At 51.8% G+C, this 27,276-nt stretch overlaps 1 protein-coding gene across 16 annotated transcripts in view; it reads right to left on the minus strand.

Annotated features, from left to right (window-relative positions):
* Mroh1 (maestro heat like repeat family member 1) overlaps positions 1 to 27,276 on the minus strand; it is a 91,279-nt gene that overhangs the window by 15,120 nt on the left and 48,883 nt on the right. For 14 of the 16 annotated variants that reach the window (XR_007107647.1, XR_007107648.1, XR_007107649.1 and 11 more), the window contains 20 exons: positions 24,987 to 25,060; positions 22,309 to 22,431; positions 8,586 to 8,696; positions 8,142 to 8,286; positions 8,017 to 8,057; positions 7,577 to 7,718; positions 7,308 to 7,360; positions 6,880 to 6,987; positions 6,504 to 6,620; positions 6,235 to 6,357; positions 5,230 to 5,376; positions 5,124 to 5,150; positions 4,094 to 4,216; positions 3,755 to 3,834; positions 3,455 to 3,569; positions 3,255 to 3,350; positions 2,537 to 2,641; positions 1,487 to 1,622; positions 1,181 to 1,293; positions 9 to 161 (listed from right to left, as the gene is read on the minus strand). Coding sequence is in view for 13 of the 16 variants with exons in the window: in XM_047543921.1 (XP_047399877.1) it covers positions 9 to 161; positions 1,181 to 1,293; positions 1,487 to 1,622; positions 2,537 to 2,641; positions 3,255 to 3,350; positions 3,455 to 3,569; positions 3,755 to 3,834; positions 4,094 to 4,216; positions 5,124 to 5,150; positions 5,230 to 5,376; positions 6,235 to 6,357; positions 6,504 to 6,620; positions 6,880 to 6,987; positions 7,308 to 7,360; positions 7,577 to 7,718; positions 8,017 to 8,057; positions 8,142 to 8,286; positions 8,586 to 8,696; positions 22,309 to 22,431; positions 24,987 to 25,060 (2,132 nt within the window). In the remaining 3 variants the exon portion in view is untranslated. The remainder of the gene's footprint in view (positions 1 to 8; positions 162 to 1,180; positions 1,294 to 1,486; positions 1,623 to 2,536; positions 2,642 to 3,254; positions 3,351 to 3,454; positions 3,570 to 3,754; positions 3,835 to 4,093; positions 4,217 to 5,123; positions 5,151 to 5,229; positions 5,377 to 6,234; positions 6,358 to 6,503; positions 6,621 to 6,879; positions 6,988 to 7,307; positions 7,361 to 7,576; positions 7,719 to 8,016; positions 8,058 to 8,141; positions 8,287 to 8,585; positions 8,697 to 22,308; positions 22,432 to 24,986; positions 25,061 to 27,276) is intronic. The other 2 variants (XM_047543962.1, XM_047543952.1) reach the window with 1 other exon arrangement.

The raw sequence follows: 27,276 nt of genomic DNA on the forward strand, positions 1-27,276 counted from the left end.
CGCCTCACCTTCTCCAGCAGAGCAGGGCCACGCTCCTTCAGCAGGCAGTTGATCATGACTGTAGCTGCTCGGGAGCAGTTCTGGTCGGGGTCTCCCAGACCCTCGAACATGGTTAGCAGGAGGCTGATGAGCTGGTCTGGTGGAAGGCGCTTGGCAATGATCTAGAAGGGTGATGCAGAACAAAGCAGCCAGCTCAGGCCGGAATACCAAGCATTCAGGTAGAAAACCTCAGGGATCTGGCATGTCCTCTCTCCTGCCAGGTGGCTCCCATGCTCGGGCTTGTGAAGGAACTGGCCACCCTCCATTTCAGCAGCTGACAAAAGCCCCTTTCCTCCTCCTGTGGGCACGAGACTGGCCAGAAGTGAAGGTAAAGGAAGTAGGGGTCAAGAGACAGCAAGAGCTAGTCGCAGAAGACCACCCGGCTCCCACCACCCTGCCTGGCCCAGACTCTGTCTTTGTGCCCCTGCACCCCAGTCTCCTGAGAAAGGGTGCTGATGACCACGCCCCTTCCTTCTTTCTTTGTCACTCCAACCCAGGAGGGGCGTCCAGGGAGAAGAGCGATGCAGTGACATGGGGCTGCACAGGGGCAACTTTCTTCATCCCCATGAGCTCTGCTGGGCCTCTGAGAGTGGCCACCAGGCAGGCCTGGGGCAGGAAGGGAAGATAACTCAGGCTAGACACAGGGACTAGGGAGTACAGGAGATGGGGGACGAAGAGGGAAGCCCACCCACGGAGCCACCTCCAGACTGCTGAGGGACAGTGTGCCTGGGCCAGGTGGTCAAAGGCAGGGTCCACCACTGCCCCCTCCACAGGCAAGCCAGAAGCCACAGGACAACACTCTCACTGCTCAGAGCAGGCCGTGTACACAACGCCAGCCCAGGACAGGCCACCAAGCCTCTGCTCCAGAAGCCTGCAGTGCAGGTGGCCTGGTGGCGAGGCTCCCCGTGCCCCACCCTCAGCCAGGGCGCTGGTCACAGGGACCACTGTTCTTTTGCATGGACTATGGTGCCCACAGAAGGGAGGCGTGGGGGACGTGGGCAGTGTGTATCAGATGAGGTCCCAAATAAAATGTCTGAATGAAATGCGTCCCCACCCTCATCCCCTGCTCTGCACCTGCACAGCCTAGAGACGCCAGGCAGTGCCAGCCCCTCTGTCTTGATGCACACGTTCCGGCAGGTACCTGGGCTATGCTGTGGCAGGTGTGGAAGAGGATGGCAGGGTCAGGGTGTACCAGGCCATCTTTGAGCGAGAGCAGCTGCTCGGCCACATTGTCACGGTAGTCTCGGGAGAACCCTAAGAGGCCAGAGGAGTTGGGCTGAGGCCTTCCCTGGGGACTGTAAGCTTGAACTCAAGGCAGAGAGCAGGGAAGGTCAAGGGACACAAACCAGTATGCACAAGTGCCTGGCCCAGACCACCAAGCTCCCACCCAGCTTGCCTGGCCCAGCGGGAGCGGGGCCCTCACAGCCCCTCCTCCGGCAGGGCTCACCCTCGTGGCCCAGCTGCAGGTAGAGCAAGGTGTAGACGCAGTCCACGGCCTGCTGGCGGGTGGCAGGGCACAGGTCCGCACAGCGAGGGGAGAAGAGGCCAATGAGGAGGCCCAGGTTGTGGAAGGGCACCAGAGCCTGGGAGGAGACGGTAGGAACAGGGAAGGGCAGGTACGATCACCCAGGGAGCACCCTTCCCCACACCCAGCACAGGGGGGTCTGCTCAGCTCTCTAGCACCTGGTCCACCTGGCTCCCTAAGCATGACAGTCCTGGGGAAGCAGATGAGTGCAGGCAGAGGGGTGGCCAGGGGATGAGGAGGGAGGCCCCACCTGCGCAGCAGAGGGGACCAGGACACAGGGCTCTGCTGACTCCGCCATGTCCTGGGGAAGCCCTCCTCTAGAAGGCCAGCGCCCTACGGGACTGGGTGCACGTGGCCCTTGCATCCTGACTGGGGCCCAGGCCAACTCTCACTGTGTCCTGCTCTCCTCCAAGCTGTGCCTCCGCCCTCCCCTGAGCAGACAGCTTTGCTCCTACTTCCCAGGGCCTGGCAGCAGCAGCTGCCCCCTCTCCATCCGTTCCACGGGCATGAGCTCCTGAATCCTGCTGTTCCTGCATCCTAAGAATCACCACTGCTGAGAATGAAGGAGCTCAGGAAGGGAAGACTGGGATGGGGGACCCAGGACCTCAGGGTGGGTGGCCACTGTTTTAGTGAGGTTACACTCTCAACATGGACCAAGATAAAGCCCAGTCAGACCAGGGATGCGTGAAAAACAGGCAATGAAAAAGCAACTGGGAAGAGCCCACCCATAAGAAGAAACGATGCCAACTGAGTCAGCAGCTTAGTCATGGGGACTTGGGGTGCAGTGCCCTAGGATGACCCCTGGCCAAGACAGGAAGGACGAGGCACTAGATGAGGCAGCAGAGGGAAGGGCAGGGAGACCGCACGGTGCTCAAGGGCCACACGCAGGGTCTCCCAAGCCAAGGGGGGGGGGTGGGGCAAGGCAGCTCGAGCTGCGCTGCCCTTGCTGTGCCCGAACCCGCCTGTACTCACGCTGACGTGCAGGTGCTGCAGGAAGTGCCGCAGAAGGCAGGCGCTCAGACCCAGTGCCCGTGCCCGCTCATGGCTCTTCGGGGACTTGATCCATGGGCTGAGGTGCTGGGGAAGAAGGGGTTTCACACAGGTGCCAGCTTGGGGGGCAGCCCAGGACAGCAGAAGCCTGTGCACTGAGTGCCAGCTCAGTATCCCTGCTAGTCACCCTTCCACCACTGTGTGGCTCCCATCTCAGGGCCTGCTGCAGCTCACCCTGCCCCATCCCTCTGTCCTGTCTGCTCAAAGACTCTGCCCACCCCAGGTGACCAAGAGTAAACCAGGTCTATTAGGCACAGGTAGAGCCCATCTTTGCCCTAGAAGGACATGCTCCTAGACCAGGAGGTCCACCCCAGTCCACTACAACCCTGAAGGGAGAAGGAGAGAAGCAGCAGCAGGACCCATGTCCTGCCATCTTGCCAACCCAAAATAGTTAGGAGCTTATGCCCAGGACTTGTGTTCCTCCAGCCCAGCACCAAAGAGTGGGGCAGAGGAACAGGCTGCGCCCTGCATGGCTGTCCAGGTCGGGGAGTGTTGCCTGCCTGTCCAGACACGCCACTGCAAAGGGTATCAAACTGAGGCACCCCTGTGGGGAGAGAGGGCCAGGAGAACAGGCAGGGGGCCGGCAGGGGGCCCTCCTCTACCCCTACCCATCTGCACGATGGCGTACACCACCACACACCTCCACCATGATCTGAAGGCCCTGGGGAGTCATGTTCCGCTGCAGGAGGCTCGTCAGCAAATCCTCCAGGGCACGCACCGTGTCCAGATACAGGGTCTAGAAGGAAAGCCACAACACCGGGCCACACAGGTGACCTCAACACCTACAATGGCCCTCACACTGCCCCAGTGACTTGCATATAGTGAGAGACACGGCAATACCTCCTGGCAGCCACCAGCCTCCCCGTCAGGCTCTGGAAGCAGGCCCATGACACTGTGAAGGCAGCTGTGGATCACATCCGCTTGTGCCTGCTCCTCCAGCGCTGGTTCCAAGGAGCTGAGCAGGAAGTTAAGGGCCCCAAGCAGTGACCCCTGCGGAGGGCCTTCTCTAGCCCAGCTACCCAGAAACCTCTTGGGTTACGTGGACGGCAGAACTGCTGACGGGTGTGATGGCTCCAGGTTCCTAGCTGGGCAGTGCGGCACTACACACAGATTCATGGGCCACAAGGCAGGAAAGGATACACCAGGTGAGTGCAGGTGAGCATGGCCTTCTTCCTAAGGGGCGTTTTCAGGGAGTCCAGGGGCTCCGCCCTGATGAATTCCTGGTAAGGCAGCCATAGGACTTAACCTCAGGAGGCACCAACCCTCCTCCCTGCTTAGCCTATCCCCCATGCCAAGAGGCTGGCTGGGACCTCGAGGCACAGGGCTGTCCTCGCAGAACCCCTTGCTATGTCCCCAGGCTGCATACTACGCTCACCCCTCAGTCTTCCCCAGCCCCCACCTCACTGCCTGTTGGCAGTGCCCTGACCACCCGCCTCCTCCCCTGGAACCTGCTCAGAGCCTGCTCTGCCCAGAGCTCACCATCATCTGTGCCACCAGTTCTGCTTTCCTCGAGAAGTAGAAGGAGCTGGCCCGTGCACTGCTGCAGATGGCCCGACTGAGCATGCACAGGCTCTGGACAAGGCACAGCTTCAGGGCGGGGTCCTGGAGGAACACCCGCCCCCAGTGCTGCTCAGGTCCATGGGGCTGGCCACTTCTGCAGCCAACAGGACTGAGCCTAGCAGCAGAGGTCAGTCTCTGCTGGGAGGGTATCCTTCCCTTTACAGCCAGAGACATGGACACTCTGACTCAAAGGGCCCTCTAGCCAGCCCTCCTTGTCAGAAGAACCGCAGGGCCTTGAAGTCAAGTCCGGGACCGATGGTCCCTAGAGAAGACTGGGCAATGTGGTGAGACCAAGGTTGGAGCAGAGCCTGGCTGAGGGCCCACCCTGTCTGTGGGCCTCACAGAGACATGAGGAAAGCCATCCTGAGGACAGAGGGCCAGTCCCCCAAGCTAACAGGCTGGGAAAAGAAATGAGAACAGTCCCTCCCTTGCCAACCAGCCCCAAAAGGCTATGTTCTTTAAGGGTGGCTGACTGTCCCCCATGTGGGCCTGGTCAGGTTAGTGCCAGGAATGCCAGAAAAGAAAGAGGTTAGTGAGATAAGGGAGCCTCCAAGACCATTTCCTCTGGTTCAGGCTCAGCCCTCCCCTGGGTGCTTGCTGGGACCTAAAAAGCACAGCCCTGAAAGCAGCAGTGAGCAGAGCCAGAGGAACCCAAGGGTTGTCCCTGGGATGTGCAAGCTGAGCCACAAAGTGGGTGGCCCAGTTGGCTTTCTGGCATGTGGGCCCTGGGTTGGTTGCTCAGAGGTGATAAAAACCGGCCCCTCCAGAAGGTGGGAGCTCAGCTATTCTGGCCCCGACAAAAGGGGGCTGTTTCAAGGGGCAGGAGAGGGCAAGAGTCTAGAGCAGTCCCCAAGGGAGCTTCAGACTGGCTCTGCTGCTGCACCAGCCCAGCCCAGCCCAGAGGAGAGACAGGAAAGCACAGGCCACACCCGATTCCTGCACACTGTACCTTGGTTTCTACCTTTATTCCCAGAACCTGAACAACAGAAAGTGAAACCAATTAAGACATAAGACTGTTGTCAGTGACCAGCCCCCCAGGGAGCTGCAGCGCCCACCTTGGTGTTGAAGCACTGGAACATGTTGCGCAGGAACTCCGATTCCGCCTTGGCCAGCACCAGCTCATGGGGGGCCTGCATGGCCATGTGCCCGTAACACAGAATCAGCGCACTCTTCACCTTCTCTAGCTCCTGCTCACCTCGATCCTGGCGGGCGGAGGAATCGGCAGGATGTCAGTTTCAGGTCTCACTACTCTCCCCACAGGAAGTCTGCAGCACAGACTATTTCTACACTCCTTCGGTTCTCTTGGAAGGGCCAGAGTCAGCTACTGACACCAGAGGAATAACTCAGGGTACTACCCGGTGACAGCAGGACAAGCTAGCTGCCCAAGAGGGGCCCACTGGGAACCAAGCAGCAGGAGAGGGCAGAGGTAGTGGTCGCCCATATGAGGGACCAACAGGAGGACTGCTGGGGAGCCCGCTGCCAGAGGCAAGAGAGCTTGCTTGCCCTTGCTCTGCAGCTGCAGACCAGCCCTCGGTCCTTGGGGTCTGTCCACCTCTGAACACCTGAGCCAGTCCCAAGGTTCTGTTAGTGGGGCAGTCACTGGAGACCAAAGTGGGGGACAGTGGCCAGGCTGCAGATTAGGCTATGGACTGGGAGGAGGGGATTAGTCCTTCCTCAAATCCAGCCCTGGCTGAGTAGCCTCTGCAGGCCAGGAAGGGAAAAGGCTGGTGTAGACCGCCTGGAACGCAGTAAGGACATCTTCCCGGGCTCCCCACCACTGCTACCAGAGCCCCTCTCCTCGTCAGCTGGCAGAGGGAAGAACACTGTCAGCACAGGGACCTGTTCCTGGAAAGCTCTGCTGGGAAGGGAGCCCAGACCCAGGGGCTGTAGGATAGGGGTGGGTTTCTTTCCAAGTCCAAGGACACTGTACCCTGCAGCCTCAAACCTGGGCAAAGACAGAGCTGCCCCCAGAGGAAAAGGACCCCCACCCTCCACCCCAGGCCTTCAAACACGTGGTGGCAGTCATGCAGGAGCAGGTTCCCAACAACCTCCACCCTTACCTTAAAAATGCTGAAGATGCCACTGGATTTCCTGAGCACATCTGACCTGATAAAGTCCTCCAGCTGGGCCAGAGTGTCCTCAAGGTGGGCAATGGCACAGATCCCAAAACAGCACGCCAGGCCCTGAGAGAGACACTGAGTGGTGCTCATGCCTGGACAAGGAGGCACAGCCCACCCTCTGCTGTGTGGGAAGGAGTGCACACACGCTGGGCACAGACAGGAGCCCCCACACCTGCACACGACACGCAGCTGGTGGTCCTGGCTCTCACCTCGTGCTCTGCCTCCTGCTGGTATCTGGCGGCTCCCAGCAGCTCCTGCAGGTGCTTCCTCACCACCTCCTTACTTGCAGCTCCCAGGGTGGTTCCCACGCATCTATACAGGAAGTTCTACAACAGAGCCGAGACACGGCTGCACCCAACTCCTTCCTGTAGGACACCTGCGCTGCCATGACACCGTGGCAGGTGCCATCCTGCTCAGGGGATGTGGCAGGGCCCGTGAGGACAGAGGGCTCAGTCTGGAATGTCTAGGCAGCAAGGGGGTGAGCCCCAGGCTCCTCCCTCTCCAGGGGGACATGCCCAGACAGCAACTGGCACAGTAGCTCAGAGCCTGAGGACCGTGTAGACCCCCCGCTGGCCCGCCCAGCACCTTCTCCTGGGGCACCCCGTTGTAACACGGCAGCTGCTTGCGCATCTCCAGGCTCAGCTGGCAGGTCCAGGTGTTGTCAGAAACAACGGCCAGAGTGTCCCGCAGAAACTGCCAACGAGGGTGCCCGTGAGGGACTGGCTGAGGGACAGGCAGAGCAGCAGTCCTGCAGCACGTGGGGTGGAAGAGAAGTGCCCCACGGCAGGGCCGCCAAAAGCCAACACACTGTCCTGCTGCCAGGGGAGGCCGACTGCCACCCTCAGCCAAGACTTCCCATCCTGTGCCCTGCTCCAGCCGTGCCGGCGGGTCGACAGGCAGAGTGACCCTGGGAAGGCACGGCCCTACAGCCTCCGTCCCCCAAGCCCTCCCTGCCCAGGACAGAGATGGTCTCAATGCCACAAGGTCACGACCTCAGCTCCTCTCCATCTCACCATCAGCAGCTTTTCCTCCCACTCCTTCAGTGACAGTGTCTCCTCAGTGTGTTCTGAAATGACCGGTCACCCCGTCAGCCTGCTCTGCCAAGCAGGCCCATGCAACGTGCACAGCGGGATCCTCAGCACCCCAGCCCGTGGCTGTGCCCGTCTCCCTGTGCCCTGTCTTAGGCCACAGCCAAGATGGCTCACTCAGACTCACAAAACCCTCACACCCCTGGCAGAAATGAGGCCAGGGAAGCTGGTGCCCTGGACCCCACTGGCCTCACCCTCCAGGCACTCCAGCAGCAGAGGAATGGCTGTCTCCCACGGCTGGGCCAGCGAAGGGTGGATGCTCCGGCGCAAGACCCTCAGGAGGCGCAGCGAGGCGGCCCCACGCCCGCCCCCCAGGTAGGGGCTGGAAGACACAACCTGGGGCATGGAGGCGGGAGCGAGCTGAGCAGGAGCTGGCGTCCACATAACACCTGCCCCTGCAGATGCGGCTTGGCTGGACTGCTCCAGGGCTACAGCAATGAACACAGGTACCAGCTGCCCACACCCAGGGGGAGGGGAGCCTGGGCAACAGCTGGGGTGGCTCTCCACCAAGAAGGCAGCCCTGGCAGCCACGTGAATGGGGACAGCAATGCAGGGACACAGGAGGCAGGTGCCAGCGCCAAGCCAGTTGCTGGGGGTGGTGCCCGCCAGTGTGCTCAGAGAGAGTGGTGCTTACCAGCAGTCTTGTGGTCACGGCGTAGGGAGATGGGAGGTTGGCTGGACAAGAGACATGGAGAGAGTCACCACGCAGGGACAGGCACAGGGAAGGGCCAGGTCAGGGGTGGGCCTGGGGGTGCGCACCGTGGGCCTCGAATTGAACCAGGAAGGCATCTGCCCCCGCCTCCTGCCTCTTCAGGGCCAGATGCACCAGGCTCCTACAGAGCGGGGTCAGGGCCTCAGTGAAGTGCACCGGGATGAGGAACTCCAGCAGGTAGGGCCAGAGGACCTGGGGAGCAGAGGGCCCTGGTCTGCTCCAGGGCAGCCAGCACCCCAGGAAGGCCACTCCCGGCTCTGCCCAGGGCTTCTGTCAAGTTCCAGGGCAGGACAGCCTCTGAGGAGTTCAGGTTTGAACACACCGCCTGCTGGTCCGGCTGCAGGTGAGGGGCTCTGAGCACCACCGAGGGAGGCGATGCTGAGCACTGCCGGCTCACGCAGTTCCCAAGACTGGGGTGGGGAGACCGCAGAGGGAGGGGAGACCGAGGGGCAGCGGCCCAGCTGCAGGCCCCACCAAGGCTGCACACTCACGTCACTCATCCTGTCCACCGTGGTGCTGACCAGGTAGAGGGTGCGGACACTGATGGCCCGCACACTGTCGGCAGCTGCCGGATCCTCGCCCTCGGGGCCTGGATTCTCAGGCTGGGTTAGGGGTGAGAGGCCAAAGTGTGTGTGAGTGGCTGCTCACCCCAGGGAGCCAGGGAGAGGGCACTGCTACTGGGCAGAAGCAGAGCCCGCCTGGCTGGCCGCCTACCCCTGGGGATGCCTGCCTCAGCTGGCACCCGAGGTGGACTGCTAGGCTCCCTGACCGCAGTGCTGAGCAGAGGACGGACAGCAACGCAGGGCTAGCGAGGGAGCACCCACTTTCAAGTGGCTGGGTGTGGCAGCCTGGGGGGACTGAGGTGGTCCTCAGTCTTGTGGGAGGCTCCCCACAGAGGATGACTTCCACAAGCCTTCCACTCACACTGACACTCCAAAGGCAAAAAGGGAAACGGTAAATCTACAATGAGTACAGCAAACTTGTGCCGTCCTTGTCTCAGAAGCTGAAGGCCAGGTGGAAGGACAGTGATACACAGGCCCTGGACAGCGCTTCTGCAGAGAGAACTTTATAGCAAACACACACCAACAACTCTGAGAGTCTGACCATTTGGCCAAAAGGGACATTCCAACAAACTTTAAGAGCAGAAATCAACCTGCCAGATTCACTTTGACAGCCGATCACATGGGACAAGTCCACAGTACCCATGAAACCCACCTGGATGCTTTTAAAGATCACAAAGAAACATTTGGGTTAATAAAGTAACTAAACTATCTGGAAATGAACACCAAGAACAAAATCCACCAGAAGCAAAAAGATGAGGACACAGTCCCAGGACATGTACTTAGCCTAAAAGACACAGTAAGGAAAGGAAAACCATCAATACAAACCAAGAACAAGAAAAAAATCCCCACATATTATGTGAAAAACTGTAATAGAGAATTAGAAATAGAACTCAACGTAGGAAGTTACTGTGATGGACATCACAGGAAATGACTGACTTGGAAGAACAGACTAAAGACAACTCCAAAGAAGATGAAATAAAGAATGAAAAAAGAGACAAGAAAATCCCCCCAAAACAAAGGCCAAATGTGTTCTCTGATAAGTGGATGCTGATGCATATGGGGGCAGGGTGAGGAAGAATAAGGACAATCGGGATGAATGGAGGGGAGTGGCGGGGGGGAGAGGGCAGGGGGCGGGAAGGAGGGTGGAATGAGCCGGACCTCATCACCCTATGTGCCTCTGCAGGTGTGGCACTCTACACTACTACAGCCAGAGAGGTGCGCAATGGATGGAAACGCATTCTGCTGTCACATGTGACTACAGAGAACAAACAAAAGAGAATGAGAAAAGAGCTAAAAGAAGGAAAGAAATATCACTCGTCAGATAACAGACACTGGAATGGTGAAAACAGCAAATAGAATTGGGACACGAGATCTGTAAGGGGAGTAGGCAGAAACAGAGGAGAATGCGTGCAGGGGTCCCAGAGCTGACAGCGGTCCAGGGGCCACAGGACAGCAGCCCAGGCCCCTCGAGCCCGCCACCCATTTCCACAGTGCCGCAGCTTCCCAGGCAGAAGCTCCGTCCCCCCGGACACTAACTCCTCCCTGTGCCCAATCCTGGCACCCACCACCCTACTGCCTGTCCCTGTGGATGTGGCTCCTAGGGACCTCAGAGAAGTGGGCTCCCAGCATGTGTCCTTGTCAGCAGATGCCCTCCAGGCCCGTGCTGCAGTGGGGCTTCCATTGTGTGGAAGGACCTGCGTGTCTGTCCACGCATCCTGCATGGACACTGTGCTGCTCCCACCTGTGGCCCTGTGAATAGTGCTGCAAGAGCATGGGTGGACCTGCTCTCAGTTCAGTTTTACATGTCCAGAAGTGGAATTGCTGGTTGGACGGTGATTCCAGTCTAGCTTTTTAAACACCACCATGCCGTCTTGCATAGTGGCTGCACCACTGTGCACCAGGGAACTTGTGAACGTCCTACCAACAGTTGCTTTCCTTCCGGAGCCTGAGTTCTGGAGGTGTCTTACAACCTCTGGAGCCAGAGGCAATGCAGTGAGTCTCACTGCAGTGGGAGGGAGCACAGGTGTGCACGTTGGCCGCAGCCCTGACTGCAGCATGTCTGAGTCCTCCAAGTCCTCCCAGGAACCAAGCTTACTCAGGAACACAGAAAACCCAAACAGTGCTATGGCTATTAAAGAAGGTAAATTCAGCTGGGTGCAGGGGCACACACCTGTAATCCCAGTAACTCAGGAGGCCAAGGCAGGAGGATGGCAAATTTGAGGTCAATCTGGGCAACTTAGTAAGGTCCTAAGCAACCTATTGAGACCCTGTCTCAAAATAAAATGTAAAAGGGTTGGGAATGTAGCTCAGTGGTTAAGCACCCTAGGGTTCAATCCCTGGGACACCCCCCCCCCCGAAAAAGGTAACTTCATGGTTAAAAACTTCCTACAAAGAGACTGCTGGTCCCACACAGCCCCAGTGAGGAATCTCAACAAAGACTCTAGGAAGAAATACTCTTCCAGGAACCAGAGGGAGGGAGCATATCCCACGAGCTCATGAGGGCCTAGGCACAGGGAGAGGCATTACAAGGCCAGTGTCCCTGTGGAAAGAGCTCAGCTCCCACCACTTTTGCCAGCACTGCACCAGAGGTCTCATGACCACGGGTTAAGCAAGGACTCAGCAGACAAGACACCAAGAGCAGGATCCACAGACAGAAACCAAATAAATTGGACTTTAAGAAATTTAAACTTCTAGTTGGGTGAGGTGGCCCACGCCTGTAATCCCAGTGGCTCAGCAGGCTGAGGCAGGAGGATCGCAAGTACAAAGCCAGCCTCAGCCACTCAGTAAAGCCCTAAGCAACTTAGCAAGACATCCCTGGGGTTCAATTCCTGGTACCAAAAAATAGAAATAAAAATAAATTAAACATGGTTTTGAAAACATTATAAAGAATTAAAAAGACAAGCATGCAACAGAATTGTAAGAAAATATTTACAAGTCATAAATCTGAGAAAGGGCTTGCACCCAAATAATATCTCTCAAAACTCAGTAAGAAAACAACCACTCCATCACGTTGGCTTAGGATCACACTTCCTTAAAAAGACCCCCAGAACGCAAGAAATAAAAGCAAGAAACAATAAATTGGGATGGATCCAAACTAAAAAGCTTTTTCTCAGCAAAGGAAACAATGAACAATGTGAAAAGAGAGCAAACAGAGTGGGAGAAAATCTTGTCCACACACACCTCAGACAGAGCACTCATCTCCAAAATTTATAAAGAACTTAAAAAACTTTACACCCAAAGTACAAAGAACCCAATCAATAAATGGGCTAAGGAACTGGGCAGATACTTCACAGCGGAAGATATACAGGTGATCAACAAATATATGAAGAAGTGATCATCATCCCTGGTAATTAAAGAAATGCAAATTAAAACCACCCTAAGATTTCCTCTAACTCCAATTAGAATGGCTATTATCAAGAACACAAGCAATAATAAGTGTTGGTGTGGATGTGGGGAAAAAGGCACACTCATACATTGCTGGTGGAGTTGCAAATTGGTGCAACCACGCTGGAAAGCAGTATGGAGATTCCTCGGAAACCTTGGAATGGACCCACCATTTGACCCAGCTATCCCAGCTATTTTAAGTCCTTACACCCAAAGGACTTAAAATCAGCACCCTACAGTGATGCAGCCACATCATTGTTCATAGCAGCTCAATTCACAATAGTTAGATTGTAGAACCGAGATGCCCTTCAATTGACGAATGGATAAAGAACTGTGGTATATACACACAATGGAATATTATTCAGTAATAAAGACGAATAAAATTATGGCATTTGCTGGTAAGTGAAATAGGCTAAGTGAAATAAGTCAAGCCGGCGTGGTGGGTAGAAGAGAAGAATGAAGGAACTTTGGATGGAGTAGAGGAAAATGGGGTAGGAGGGGGTGGGGGAGGGAAAGATAGTAGACTAAGACAGACAGTATTACCCTATGTTATGTATGATTACATGAGTGGTGTGAATCTACATTGTGTACAACCATAGGAATGAAAAGTTGTACCACCCAAACAAACAACCCAGTTCAAAGAAGAGCACAAGATATGAGCAGACACTTCATCAAGGAAGAAACACAGCTGGGGGAGGAGCATGTGGGAGATGCACAGCGCGATGCTCAGCATCCAGTCACCAATGAAACACAAATGAAACCACGTGAGATGCCAACCCACCAGGATGGCTTGAAGAAATACTGCCCAGTGCCCATGCAGGGGCACACACCTATGGTCTCAGCTACTGGGAGGCTAAGGCAGGAGGATTCCAAGTTTCAGGTCTTCCTTGGCAATTTAGTGATTCCCTGTCTCAAAATAAAAAGTAAAAAATAAACACAAAAAGGTTACTTCTAAAATACTCTGGGTTTGATCCCCAGTACGGAAATACAATAAATAACCCCCTGGGCCAGGGTGTGGCTCCTGCTTAGCGTGCATCAGGCCCTGGCTCAATCCCCAGCACTGAAAAAAAATATACACTAACCAAAAATACCCCCAAGGACTCACAAGGTACAGAGCAGCAGGACCCCTGCACTGCTGGGGGAATGTCAACGGCACCACGTCTTTGGAAAAGAGCTCGGAAGTTTCTTATGAAGTTAAATATACATTTTCCCACTCTGGGTACATCGTCTTGCCTCTGGGTATTCAGTTACATGTATGCTCCCAAAAGAGAGTGCGCGAGAGAGGCAAGATGGCAGAGTCGGGGAAGGATGCCATTTCCAGTTGCTCCGTGGCTTGGGGTTCTAGCACTGGGAAACTTCTTCTGTGATGGGGGTCAAAGAGGGACCTCACTGAAATTCCATATCTGACAGTCTTTTAGAGACTCAGAAATCAGGGTGCATTAAACAAAGAATCAATGGCCACACTGGACCCAGGGAGGTGGTAGCAGGGGCAGTGGTTCTGGCTCACCATGGAGGGCAGGGAGGACACAGACAGAAATGTAGCGGACAGATTTGGCACAGAGGGTCCTGTGGATCAGAAAGGCAGCTTCAACTCAGCTGATCCAGAGCCTGCACAGCCATCTGGTGTTTGAAAGGTGCCATTTCTCAACTGGCCATGGGCAGCTGAGGTGGGAACCATCTCCAGGAGGCCACACTGCGGCTTGCCGCTGTGGAGCTGGCAGACCACAGCAAACACTGTCCTGGCAAATGCCCAGTAGCCCAGGGTGTGCCCAGCAGAACCTGAGTGAAACAGGCACAGAGGAGATTGTACCCAGGGGGTCAAGTAAGGAACGCAGAGGGGAGCCCAAGTCACTTTCCCTTGGAGTCTGGAGGCTCATGTGACCAGCTGAAGTGGTGGGAATCTGAACCGGTGGGTGAGCACACACAGGAACTCATCCCGGGAAGGCTGTTTGAGGGCAGCAGAGTGCGTGGAGGAAGCCCCCCAGCCTGTGAGCGGAATTCTTGGGAGGCTCCTGAGACGCAGGCTCCTGGCTGCCAGGCCCTGGGGGTGTGTTGCTCTACTCTCTCCAGAGCAGATACCACCCAAAGCACCCTTAAGGCCTCATTAGACCCAAGCCCAGCCACTGGAACGCCCTCATTAAGCCTGCAGCAGCCCACCCTGGGAGTGGTCAGTCTAGTCTGTATGGGCAGAAGTCCATCCTACCTACCTGGTGAGAAGGGGAGCGGAGAGCCATTTCACCCAGTCCTGGGCCACTCCAGCTGGCAGCTTGGTGAGCAGCACCAGGACCAGGGGCTGTTCTCCCCCTCATGCCCGCATGCCCTCTCAGTGCACAGCCCAAGGAGAAACGGAAGCCAGGCAGCAGGTACCGGCAGTGATTGTCCACCCTCCTTGACCATTTAGACCACTTCAGTTGAGACAATTCTTTCATTAAGAAATTTTCCCTCTTTTCTTCCCATTCTGTTCATTTGTATGTGTTCTTGCTGATTGTTTCGAGGTTATATACACATATTGTTTCTTTTTTCTCGTTTTTAGCATTTCCAATGATATTTGTTTGTCTTGTTTTTTGAGGGTTAGAAGTTTCTATTTATCTTGAACTTGTTTCTTTCTCTCTTTTCTTCTCTCTCCAATAGCTAAATCCTCTCGTTCTCTCTTCCTTTATTTTGCTTTTTCTTTTTTTCTTTTTTTTTCCGGTACTGGGGATTAAACTCAGGGGCACTCAACCACTAAGTCACATCCCAGCCCAATTTTATATTTTATTTAGAAACAGGGTCTCTCTAAGTTGCTGAGGCTGGCTTTGAACTTGAGATCCTCCTGTCTCAGGCTCCTGAGCCACTGGGATTACAGGTGTGAGTCACAGCACCTGCTAAAAATCACTTGTTACATCTCTTCTGCATTCTCTCCATTCACATTTTGAACATCCTAAACTCTCTTATATATTCCTATCACATTCTCCTTTCTCTTAATGAACAGTATTTTTACCATTTTTTAGAATTATTTAGTTTCTATAATTCCTGACCCACCACCATTCATGTTATCAACACTTATTAGTACTAGGTATGGCACAGTTGACACCTGCTGTTTATTTAAATGTCAGATCTAGTTCTGGACCATTTATTCTTTTTGTTGTTGGCAACTATTATGCCCACATTTCTGTTTTTGTGTTAATTAGTATTGTAGATATGACTGTAGGTACTGGGTATTTATTGTAATGCTATATGTTGTCTGCTTCTGTTATTTACTGCCTCCCACGCATGGTACCAGGAATTGAACTCAGGGACACTTAACCACTGAGTCACATCCTCGGTTCTTTTTTTAAAAATCATTTTATTTTCAGATAGAGCCTCACTAAGTTCCTGAGGTTGACTTTGACTTGCCATCCTCCTGCCTCAGCCTCCTGAGCCACTGGGATGACAGGTATGGCCACCGTGTCCAGCCTGTGGTTGCTTTTCTGTGTTTCTCCTTTTTCTGTGAGGTGCCAAGAACCTACCAGGACACTACAGGTTCACAGGGCAGACACTCTGCTGCTGAGCTAAACCCAGTCAAGAGACAGCACGTCCCACTCCACACAGAAACCAACCATGCTCAAACTTATAGCACCCTAACACAAAGAACAGGAAAGACGAAGCAGGGAGCAGTGGTGCACACGGTTCAAGGGGCTGAGGCACGAGGATTGTGAGTTCACATCCAGCCTCAGTTAAGCAACTCAGAAAGCTTGTCTCTAAACAAAACACAAAACAGGGCTGGGGATGTGGCTCAGTGTTCAATCCCTAGTGGGGGGGTGGGGGCGGAAAAGAATAGAAAAGATGAAATCTCCAAACTAACAACCAGGCCCTCACATCCCACTCACCCAGGACATCCACCCCTGGAGTAAAAACAGAACTGACACAATGATGTGGACACTACGGCCATGAGGGGTCTCCATTTAAGTCACTCCCAATACTCTTTTAGACACACAAAGTGTTAGTGAAGAAGAGAATCACACACACACAGGGGATGGCCCACATACCCTGAGGTATGCAAGACGATTGCCAGATCTACAGGAGACCCCAGTCCTTGGAGACCTATAGGAAAAATGGAATTCTCTGACACAATATTTATAGAGTCAAAATACACTTACCATCACCAAAGAAGTAGCAGGGGACCTACTACAAAACCCACCTTGAAATATACTGATTATTTCACAACAACCTGATGTCTCAGAACACTCTGGCAAGAGAAGGCTGTGTCCTAAAGAGGCCCAGAATTAAGAGAGGAAGAAGCTGGGTGTGGTGGCATATGCCTGTAATGCCAGTAGCTTGGGAGGCTGAGGCAGGAGAATCACAAGTTCAAAGCTGACCTCAGCAACTTAGTGAGTCCCCAAGATCCTGTCTCTAAATAAAATATTAAAAAGGGCTCAGGGGCTGGGGTTGTGGCTCAGTGGTAGAGTGCTTGCCTAGCCTGTGAGAGGCACTGGGTTCGATTCTCAGCACCACACAAAAATAAACAAAATAAAGGTTCATCAGCATCTAAAAAAATATTTTTTAAAAAAAGGGCTCAGTGGTTAATTGTCCCTGGGTTCAATCCCTTCTACAGAATATTACATCCAACAAAAGCTGAATTCACTTTTTTCTCAGATGCTCATGGAAACTTTAATAAAACAGACCATATATTTTAGGCCACAAAGTCACTCTTAGCAAATGCTAAACAAACAAACAAAAATCCAATATAATTCTTTGCATTTTATCAGATCATAAAGGAATAAAATTAGACATCAACATGAAAAACTACAGAAATTATATAAACACATGGAGATTGAATAATACACTTCTGAATGATGAATGGGTGAAAGAAGATATCAGTGGAGAACTTTAAAAATACTTAGAATCAAATGAGAATAGTGATACAACATACCAGAACCTCTGGGACACTAAGAAAGCAGTTCTAAGACAAAAGTTTATGGCCATGAGTGTCTACATAAAAAAACCAGAAAGATCCAAAATAAACAACCAGCAAAGAATCAACGAAACAAACAGCTGGTTCTTTGAAAAGATAAATAAGTTTGATAGACCCCTAGCCAAAATAACCAAAGAAAAAGAGAGAAGAGGGCTGGGGATATAGCACAGCTGGTAGAGAGCTTGTGCAAGGCCCTGGGTTCAATCCCCAGTACCACAAAAAAAAAAAATGAAAAAGAGAGAAGACAAAAATTAATAAAGTTAGAGATGAAGAAGGAGAAATCACCAGACATCAGAAATCCAGAAGATCATCAGGGGTATCTTGAATACTTATACTCTAATCATTGAAAAATGAGAAGAAATGAATACATTTATAGACATATACAACCTGTCAAGTTGAATCAAGAGGACACACAAAAGCTAAACAGACCAATAACTAGCAATAAACTAGAAGCAGTAATAAAAACCTCCCAACAAAGAAAAGTCCAAGACCAGATGGGTTCTCAGTGGAGTTCCACCAGACCTTTACAGAAGAACTGACCCCAATGCTTCCCAAATCATTCCACGAAATACAGAAGGAAGGAACACTTTCAAATTCATTCTATGAAGCCAGCATCACACTCATACCAAAACCACATGAGGAAACATCAAGGAAAGAAAACTACAGACCAGCTGTGCACAGTAGGTCATGCCTGCAATTCCAGTGACTAGGGAGGCTGAAACAGAAGAACTGCAGGTTTAAGGTCAGCTTCAATCATTTAGCAAGGACCTAAGTAACTTAATGAGATCCTGTCTCAAAAATAAATAAATAAATAAATAAATAAAGCTGGGGATGTGGTGAATCACTCTTGGATTAAATCCCCAGTGTCAAAAGAAAAAGCAAAACTACAGACCAATATTCCTGATAAACATAAATGCAAAAAAATATTAGCAATTAGTATTCAACAACATATTAAGAAGATTGTACATCATGACCAAGTTGGTTTTATTCCAGGATTGCAACAATGGTCTAATAGCTGGGTGCTATGGTGCACCTGTAATCCCAGCAGCTGGGAAGACTGAGGCAGGAAGATTGTGAATTCAAAGTCAGCCTCACCAACTTAGAGAGACCCTGAGAAACTCAGTGAGACCCTGTCTCTAAATACAATACAAAAAAGGGTTGGGGATGTGGCTCAGAAGTTAAGTGCCCCTAAGTACAAGCCCTAGTACAAAAAAAAAAAAAAAAAAGAATGGTCTAACATATGCAAATCAATCAATAAATCCAATTCACCACATAAATAGAATTAAGGACAAAAAATCACAGTTATCTAACAAAATGCAGAGAAAGCCTTCAAAACGAGCATCCATTCATGATAAAAAAAGCACTGAAAAAAGTGGGAATAGAAGGAATTTACATCAAAATCACAAAGGCTATGTATGACAAACACAAAGTCACCCTCACAGTGAAGGGGAAAAACTGAAAGGAATTTCCTTTAAAATCTGGAACATGACAAGGGTATGCACTCTGATTACTCTTATTCAATATAGCATAGAAATTCTAGCCAGAGCAATTAGGCAAGAGAAGAAAATAAAAGGGATAAAAAGAGAAAAGAAAGAAGTGAAATTATCAGTGTTTGTAGAAGATATGATCCTAAACTTAGACAATCCAAAAACCTCCACCAAAGGACTGCTAGAGTTTATAAACAAGTTTAGCAAAAGAGCAAGTTACAAAATCAATATATGAAAATCACTACTTTTCCTATACATAAATAATGAATCTGCTAAGAAAGAGATCAGGAAAATAATCCCATTCACAAAAGTCAAAAAACAAAACAAAACAAAAATCTAGAAGAAAATCTAACCAAGGAGGTAAAAGACCTCTACAGAGTTATAGAATGCTGAAGAAAGAAACTGAAGAAGACACAAGATGGAAAGACCTCCCATGTTCATAGATAAGCAGAAGTAACCTTGTCAAAATGGCCACCTTACCAAAAGCAACATAGATTCAGTGCAATCCCATCAAAATACCAATGACATTCCCCACAGAAATAAAAAAAGTCCTAAAATTCCTTTGGAAGAATAAAAGACAGAGAGTAACCAAAGCAATTCAGAGCAATAAGAGCCATGCTAGAGGCATCAAAACATCTGACTTCCAATTATAGTAAAGAGCTACAGTAACAGCACAGCAGGGTACTGGCATAAAAGCAGACACACAGACCAAAGGAACACAGTAGAAGACACAGGCGAACCCACCCAGATACCACCATCTGACCCTCCACATGTGCCCAAACAGACTGGAGAAAAGACACCTTCTTAACAAATGGTGCTGTGAAACTGGTCATCCACATGCAGAAGAATGAGACTGGATCCCCAGTGCTCACCCTGCACAGAAGTCAACTCAAAGTGGATCAAAGACCTAGGAATCAGACCAAAACCATGCACCTCCTAGAAGAGAACGTAGGCTCAACAGACCTGGGTAGGTGCAGGCTCAGACTTCCTCAAGCAGCCACCTAACGCTTGAAAGAATACCGAGAACTAATACATGGATGGCATCAAATTCAAAAGCTTTTGCACAGCAAGGGAACTACAGCACGAAGAGAGAACCTACAGAACGGGAGGAAAATCTTGGTGGGCTATTCTTCTGACTAGAGTATGTAAAGAACTCACATAAGAGAAAAACAACCGAAGCAATGAGTGGGGAAATGAACGAAAGAGACACTTCTCAAAAGAAGAAACACAAAAGGCCAACAAATACAGGAAAAATGCTCAACACCTCTAGCAACTGGGCACAAGCAAATCAAAACCACACTGAGACTCCAGCTCACTGCAGTCAGAATGGAAGTCATCAAGAACACAAACAATAGCCAGGCACAGTAGCGCAAGCCTATAATCCCAGTGGCTTGGGAGGTTGCGACAGGAGGATCACGAGTTCAAAGTCAGCCTCAGCAAAAAAATGAAGAACCAAGCAACTCAGTGAGACCGTGTCTCTAAATTAAATACAAAATAGGGCTGGGGATGCAGCTCAGTGGTCAGGTGCCCCTGACTTCAAAACTCTGTACCCTAAATAAATATATACACACATACATATATAGAATAATAAGTGCTGGAGAGGATGTGGAAAAAAAGGGAGACTGTTGTTGAGATTGTAAATTATCATAATCACCTTGGAAATCAGTATGGAGGCTCCTCAAAAGACCAGGTCTGGAACCACCATGGCACCCAGTTATGCCACCTCTGAATACTTACCCTGAAGCATAAGAGTCATCTCACTACAGTGGGACATGCAAGACCATGTTCATAGCAGCACAGTCAAAATGGGCAGACCCTGGAACCAGCCTAGGTGCCCATCAACAGGTGAATGATAAAGAAAATATGGTACACATACACAATGGAGTTTTATTCTGCCATGAAGAAGAATGAGATTGTATCATTTGTAGGAAAATGGACAACACTTGAGACCATTATGTTAAGCAAAATAAGATGAACTCTGAAGGTCAAGCATTGTGTATTTTCTGTCATATGTGGAAGATAGAAAAAAGGAAAAGGAAGTTGAGGGGATCTCATGAAAACTGAAGGGAGATCAGTAGAGGAAATGGACAGAGAGGAGGGAGGAACGGAGGGAGGGGAAAATAGTGGGGAATGATGTTGGCAAATGAAACTGCTACATCGTGAACACGTAAGAATATGTAACGACAAATCCCACTATGTACAAACAATGCACTGAAGAATTCGGACAACACACTCTACCGCTCAGCGCGGGCCTATTCATGACTGCCAGACCTGGAACACTTGACTGTGAGTGGAGGAGTGAAGGGTGGTGCGAGGGCATAATGGATTGCTGCTCAGGAATGGAAAGGGACTGCAGCTGACCTCCAAGTCCATCGCAGAAGCGCTGGGTGTGGCTCAGTGGCAGAGCACTTGCTTAGCGTGCACAAGGCCCTGAGTTCAAGCCCCAGGACTTAGAGAAAAAAATGCCTGATACAAGGCTATGCTAGGTACAAGTCCTCCTAGACATTCTGGAAAAGCAAAACCAGAGGGACAGCTGGCTGCCAGGAAGCAAGGGAACCTGGGGGTGCCACAATGTCCTGGGTCTTGACATAGCACTTATGTGCCTGCCATCTTATCAAAAAGTGGTGTGCAAGCTTAAAAGGGTACATTTTCCTGTATGTGAATATGCCTCAGTGAAACTGACAAAGAAAAATGGAAGGAAAAACAAAAAGGACAGACAAGACAGCAAAAGAATAACAACAATGAATAATTCCAACTTCAATTCACATTTCTCCAAACACCTTGGAGGGGCATCTAAGTGCTGCACTCAGCATTTGGTGCTGTGTTAGCAGGACCCAGAGTTCCCATCCTGCACCTGAATGGCTTAAGAACCGGCCTGCAGCTCACTCACCAGCACTGCCTTCCCCACGGACTGTAGCCTGCTGCAGTCTATCTGGACAGCACCCCAAGATCCGTTTGACTCAGGGCACTGTATCTTGTTTTGTTTTTTAAATATTTTATCATGCAGAAAGCTTGATATCCCCACAAGCCCAGTGTGGCCCCAGCTCCAAGGAATGGAGGCAGGGTGATGCTATTAAAAATATTCAAGTCTGTTTCCTTTCACGTGTAATGTCGAAGCATAGATTCAGAACTGTAGCAGAGTCTTCTCTATCGAAAGGAATTTAAAGTACAGTTTCTACTATGGGAGTTGATTCCAGTTTTCTAACATTAAAAGATCTTCAAATTCCAAACTGTGGGGGACTAAACTAAAACAGAGGTCTTGGACCTCTTCAGTCATATCTAATGATCCTCAAAGTCACTGTGAAGATGCTGAGGTTAAAAGCAGTCAAACTGATGCACACACTCCACCCCTTGGCCTATGCATTCATCTTCCCACTGGATCCACTCTCCTGTGAGATGTTTCAAGGTAAACATAGGCACTGACCATTACCAGTGTGAGAGGGAGGCCCACATCTGTTCTGAGCTGACCTCAAGGACAAACCCAATTTACTAAAACTTCCCAGGTTACATGCAGCTGTTTTCTTTACTGCAGTGCTCAGGATGAACCCAGGGCTCCCCCATCAGCTTTTACTTTTACCAAAGCTTCTTAAACAGAAAAGCCCCAAGGAGAACCATGTCCCTGCTTTCTGCCTCTTCTGAGTTTCAGGAGCCGCCAATGGACTCAAGGTGCAAAGACCCTAACTCAGAAACACAGGGAACCCTAAGTGTACAGACTCAGGCCACATAGGCCACCTGCTACTGGGACAACAGCCCTGGTTACGAGCACTGACAGGGGTCAGGGCACTGTAGGTCAAGGAGCCTGGCTGCTGCTGGGCCTAGAGGTGGTGGGTGAGGCATGGTCTCTTACCTCCTGCTCAGGGGGCAGTGCACACTGCTGCACGATGTACTCGATCATCACCTCGCCTCCAGGCTGCTCCAGGTAGCCATGATGAGCCATAGCGCTGATCACCTGCACCACAGCCCGCTTCACCTGCCCAGAACCAAAGGTCAGCAAGGGGCCACAGAGACATACTGCCAAACCAGTCCAGCAAGGAGACAGGAGTCTCACCCTTTCCCCCATCCACACCTGTGCTGCACACATACCTGTACCCACACCTCACCTTCACCTGACCTTGTAACTGTGCCTATACACATACCTGCACCTGTGCTTATACTTCTACTATGCCCAATCCTGCTCCTATGTCTTCTCCTGTACCTCTATCTGTGCCCGTTCCTGCTCCTATGTCTTCACCTGCACCCATACCTGTGCCTGCTCCTGCTCCTATGTCTTCTCCTGCACCTCTACCTGTGCCTGCTCCTGCTCCTATGTCTTCTCCTGCACCTCTACCTGTGCCCGCTCCTGCTCCTATGTCTTCTCCTGAACCTCTACCTGTGCCTGCTCCTGCTCCTATGTCTTCTCCTGCACCTCTAACCTGTGCCTGCTCCTGCTCCTACGTCTTTACCTGCACCCATACCTCTGCCCGCTCCTGCTCCTATGTCTTCTCCTGCACCTCTACCTGTGCCCGCTCCTGCTCCTATGTCTTCTCCTGCACCTCTACCTGTGCCCACTCCTGCTCCTATGTCCTCTCCTGCACCTCTACCTGTGCCCGCTCCTGCTCCTATGTCTTCTCCTGCACCTCTACCTGTGCCCGCTCCTGCTCCTATGTCTTCTCCTGAACCTCTACCTGTGCCCGCTCCTGTTCTTGTGTCACCTGTACCTCTTCTGGTGCCTGCTCCTGCTCCTGTCTTCGCCTGTACCTGCACCTGTGCCCGCACCTCCACCTCCACTGCTGCCTGCAGCTGTGCCCACGCCTGCCCCTGTGTTGTCTGGCCTCTGGGCTGCAGAGGCTCTCTCAGGTCCGCAACAGCTCTACTGGGGCCTCTTCCTTCTTCCCCACACCTCCCCAACTCCCACCAGCCCCTCAGCAGGCACCTTGTCTCACTTGTCTCATTCCTCAGCCTTCCCAAGTTCATGAGAGCTGCCTGCTGAAGGGCCTGCCCCAAACTGCCCTGCCCTTCAGTCTCCTGCACACTGGCAACCAGCCCTCCCAGGCACTAGATGCAGCCTCCTGGAGTCACACACACCTTCCCTCTGCCCAGGGTTTGCCTAGCCTTGGGATTCAGTGCTCCGGGGCTAGCTGCTCTGGGTACACTGTTTCCTGGAGTACACCACTGCCCTGGCAATGGTCCCCAGATCTGCAGCCATCATCCGAACACTCCTGGGAGTCCACAGCTGCATGTCCAAACCCGTCCAATAACAACTCCTAGTGGCTTGAAGGCATGGCCAGTCCAACATGCTGAAACAAGACACCTCCTTCCCAGAGCCAGCAATGCCTCCAGTCCCAATGCCACACTGTCCCCATAGACAGTGGCCTCTGCTCCCGCTCAAAGCCCTCTGCATATCTTGCCTCCCTTGGGAAACTTCTCCCTCATCTTCAGACAGTCTCTTCAGAGATGGAACATCATCACCCCACAGAGGCCCCGCAGACCACCCCCAGCTCATACATACATACATGTCTCTAGGAACAGGATGGGTTGATCAGTAACTGACTGCCTAGCTTGCAAGCATGCCCCTTGGCACTATGGGTGCCGTGTGAGCCCCTGTGACTGCTGCAGGGTCTTGCGGGGAGGGGGACATCAGAGAACACACCTGAACACAAGACTTGTGCAGTGTGGAGCATGACCCTGCCACAGGGGTACCTTGGGATCTAGGCTAGAAGCTCCAGGGGAAGTGCAGCAAGATGCAAAGGAGATCTCAAAGAGCAGACCAGGGCCAGCAGAAAGGCTAGAGCCACCCCAGAGGGCTCACGTCCTTTGCTGCCCCTGAGCAAGCAGGCCCTGCCCACGGGAGCAGTTCCTGATTGGACTGAGTTCAGTGGAGGATCTTCCCTGCCCAAGAGGTGTCTGGTCTCTGCCCTTGGCTCTAGCAGATCATCTATAAGCCCTGGAATGTGCTGCTAGTAAGAATACCCTTTGGCCTTGGCCATGGGCCATACCACATGGTCTAAAAATGTGATTCTGAGGGGCCGGAAGTTGAGCATGGCCATGTGGGCAGCAAGCAGGTCTGCAAGACAGGACCCACCCCAGTAAAGGCCCAGGACACTGATGCTGAGGACTGGTTCTGCTTGGCAGTGCCCATGAATGTTGTCACCACCTCACAAGAGGACAAGTGGAAGCTGAGTGTGGGTTTGGATCTCTCCTGGACTCTGTCCCATGTGCTTCTTGCTTGGGCTGATTGTAACCTGCATCTTCTCCCTATAGTAGACTATCTAAACATATAACAGCTTGCTGAGTTCTCTGAGTCCCTCGAGTGAATGGCTGAATCTGAGAGTGGTACTGAAGAGCCCTGGACTTGTGGCTGGCACCAGGAGTGAAGCGGTCCCTGGCATCCGGCCTGGTTAACTGTGTAAAAGTATAATGTAGGCAGTTGTTAGCCACACACTAAACAGGTGTGCCTCCCTGTGCTGGTGGCCCAGTACCTGGTGGGACAGGGCACTCTCCTTGTGGTTGCTCAAGGTGGAGCCCAGACTGAGCTGCGCAGTTTACCTTATTGTTGGTGTCCAGAAGTGGAAGCCTCATGGAAGAGAGAATAAAGGGCTTCTTAACTTCCATTTGAGCAGCTGCAAGAAATGAACATGAGGGCTCAGTCCCCACCAAGGCCCAGAACAGTCATCCCACTCACCTCCACCCCAGGGCCCAGACTACACTTCTAGGGTCTGGCCTCAGCTGGCTTCCATGTGGGAGGAGAGGGTCTAAGTTCACTGCTCTCCAGGGGACAAATGATTTTTTTCCTCAAATATCTTTACCCAATTAAAAAGCTAAAAGGTTTGCAATTCAGGGCAGTAGTTAAAAACTGGGCCAGAGCCCAGCATGGTGGCACACACCTGTGATCCCAGCAACTTGGGAGGATAAGGTAGGAGGAACAAGTTCAAGGCCAACCTGGACAACTTAGCAGGACCTTATCTCAAAATTAAAAAAAAAAAAAAAAAAAAAATGTAGAAGGGCAGGGCATGTCACTTGGTGTTAGAGTACTTATCCAATATGCATTAGGCCCTGGGTTTAAGCCCCAGCACCACCAAATCAAAAAAAAATTATTTTTTCATTTTCTTTTTTCTTTTTTTTTTAAGAAACTGACAAGAAGATTACAGAGTTAAGGCCAGCCTTGGCACATCAGCAAAGCACTGTCTCAAAATAAAATAAAGCTCAGTGGTAGAATACCTCTGGGTTCAATCCCCAGTACCACAAAAAAGAAAGAAGGAAGGACCTGAACCAGGTTGAACACGTGCTCTTCCCACTGCAGGGGCCCTGGAATCCCATGTGTGTTAAACAGGGTGAGGTCTGGCACAGGCCCTGGAGCTCAGTACACATCTCATGTGTTCCCAGGAGACCTGATGCTGCTGGTATGGGGACTCCCTCTTGCTGAGAACCAGCAATCTAACCCTTCCTTTCCTGATATCTAAAAGAGGGTAAAAAATGGCCATCAGGTTGAGATTAATAAAAATAAACGCAGTGCAGGTGACCTTTGAGGCACACTGCAAATAATAATGCTTTAATTCAGTAGACAGGCTGAAAGTGAGATAGGTGTCATCCTGATCCCAAATCCACATATCAGAAATCTGAAGCCAGGGAAGCTGAAGAGCTGGCCAAACTCAAACTCCCATGGTTGCAGAAGACAGAAGCAGAGGCCTAGGACTCAGTCGGGGCCTGAGGCTCATCACGCCTCAGCTCCACGAGGCCCCACGAACCCAGCTCTGCCCAGAGAGCTACCTGGCACCTAGACCCGTCCCCACCATGCCCCTGGTGAGGGCCTGGTGAGGGTCCAGGTGGCAACAGTCAAGCAACAGGAAAAGACATGGCACCACAGGAGCTTCGAACACAGGCTCCAAGTTTAGCCATGAAAAACCGCATAAGCCTCAGGAGATGCAGTGGAAGGCTCTTCACGACCTCAAGTTGAGAAGCATAGAGGACACGGGAAAAGACGGAAGCAAAGTGGCCCAGGGCCACACTGCAGGCAGTCCAGACTCTGCCAATGGAGACAGCACGCACAGGATCAGAGGACCAGAAAGACCATCGCCAGGCAGCAGGGAAAAGGACACAGGCAGACAGGACTCAACCCCAGCACAACAGCACTGCAGGAGACGGGGCAACCAGGGATGGACGCGGAGCAGAGCGCTGGGTGTGGGCAGCACAAGCAGCAGCCACGGGGGGAGCCTGGAAGCCCTGGTGACTGCCCGGCACCACCAGACAGTGTGAGGCCTGCCTGTGGAGACCAGGGACCACGAACACCACGCCCACCACAGCAACGCAGACGGCACCGTGATACCCAGCAGGTAACAGAGCACAGCACAAAGGGCCAGTGCGGCTGTTCCTCTAAGTTCAGAAACAGGCAGGAGCAAGCAGGCCACACAGCAGTTCACACGGGGGCAGGCTAGGCAGCCAGGCGGTCCCAGGAGCCCGTGGGGAGGGTGCACAAGGTCAGCTCCAGCACCATCTCCCAAACCTCACACCTGTTCTGGGGCTCTCCAACTTGAGTCTTATCACCCAACTCAAGATTCAAAAATTTAAAAATACAAATAATAGAAGAAGACCTAAGGATTGAGTAAGTGCTCCCAGAACAGGACACAGGAGCACAGGGGCCTGGGGAAGGCAGGTCTCAGCGGGAAATGTAGACTGCTGGCTGGTGCTGGGCCAAGGTCCCTATGGATCTCTATTCCCAAGGTTCAAAATGACCATGAAAGTGCACACAAGAAACAAAGCCAGGGGCTGGGCTGTGGCACAGCGGTAGAGCTCTTGCCTAGCGTATGTGAGGCACTGGGTTCGATTCTCAGCACTACAT

Source organism: Sciurus carolinensis, chromosome 1 (genome assembly GCF_902686445.1).
Source record: "Sciurus carolinensis chromosome 1, mSciCar1.2, whole genome shotgun sequence".
Taxonomy (NCBI): domain Eukaryota; kingdom Metazoa; phylum Chordata; class Mammalia; order Rodentia; family Sciuridae; genus Sciurus; species Sciurus carolinensis.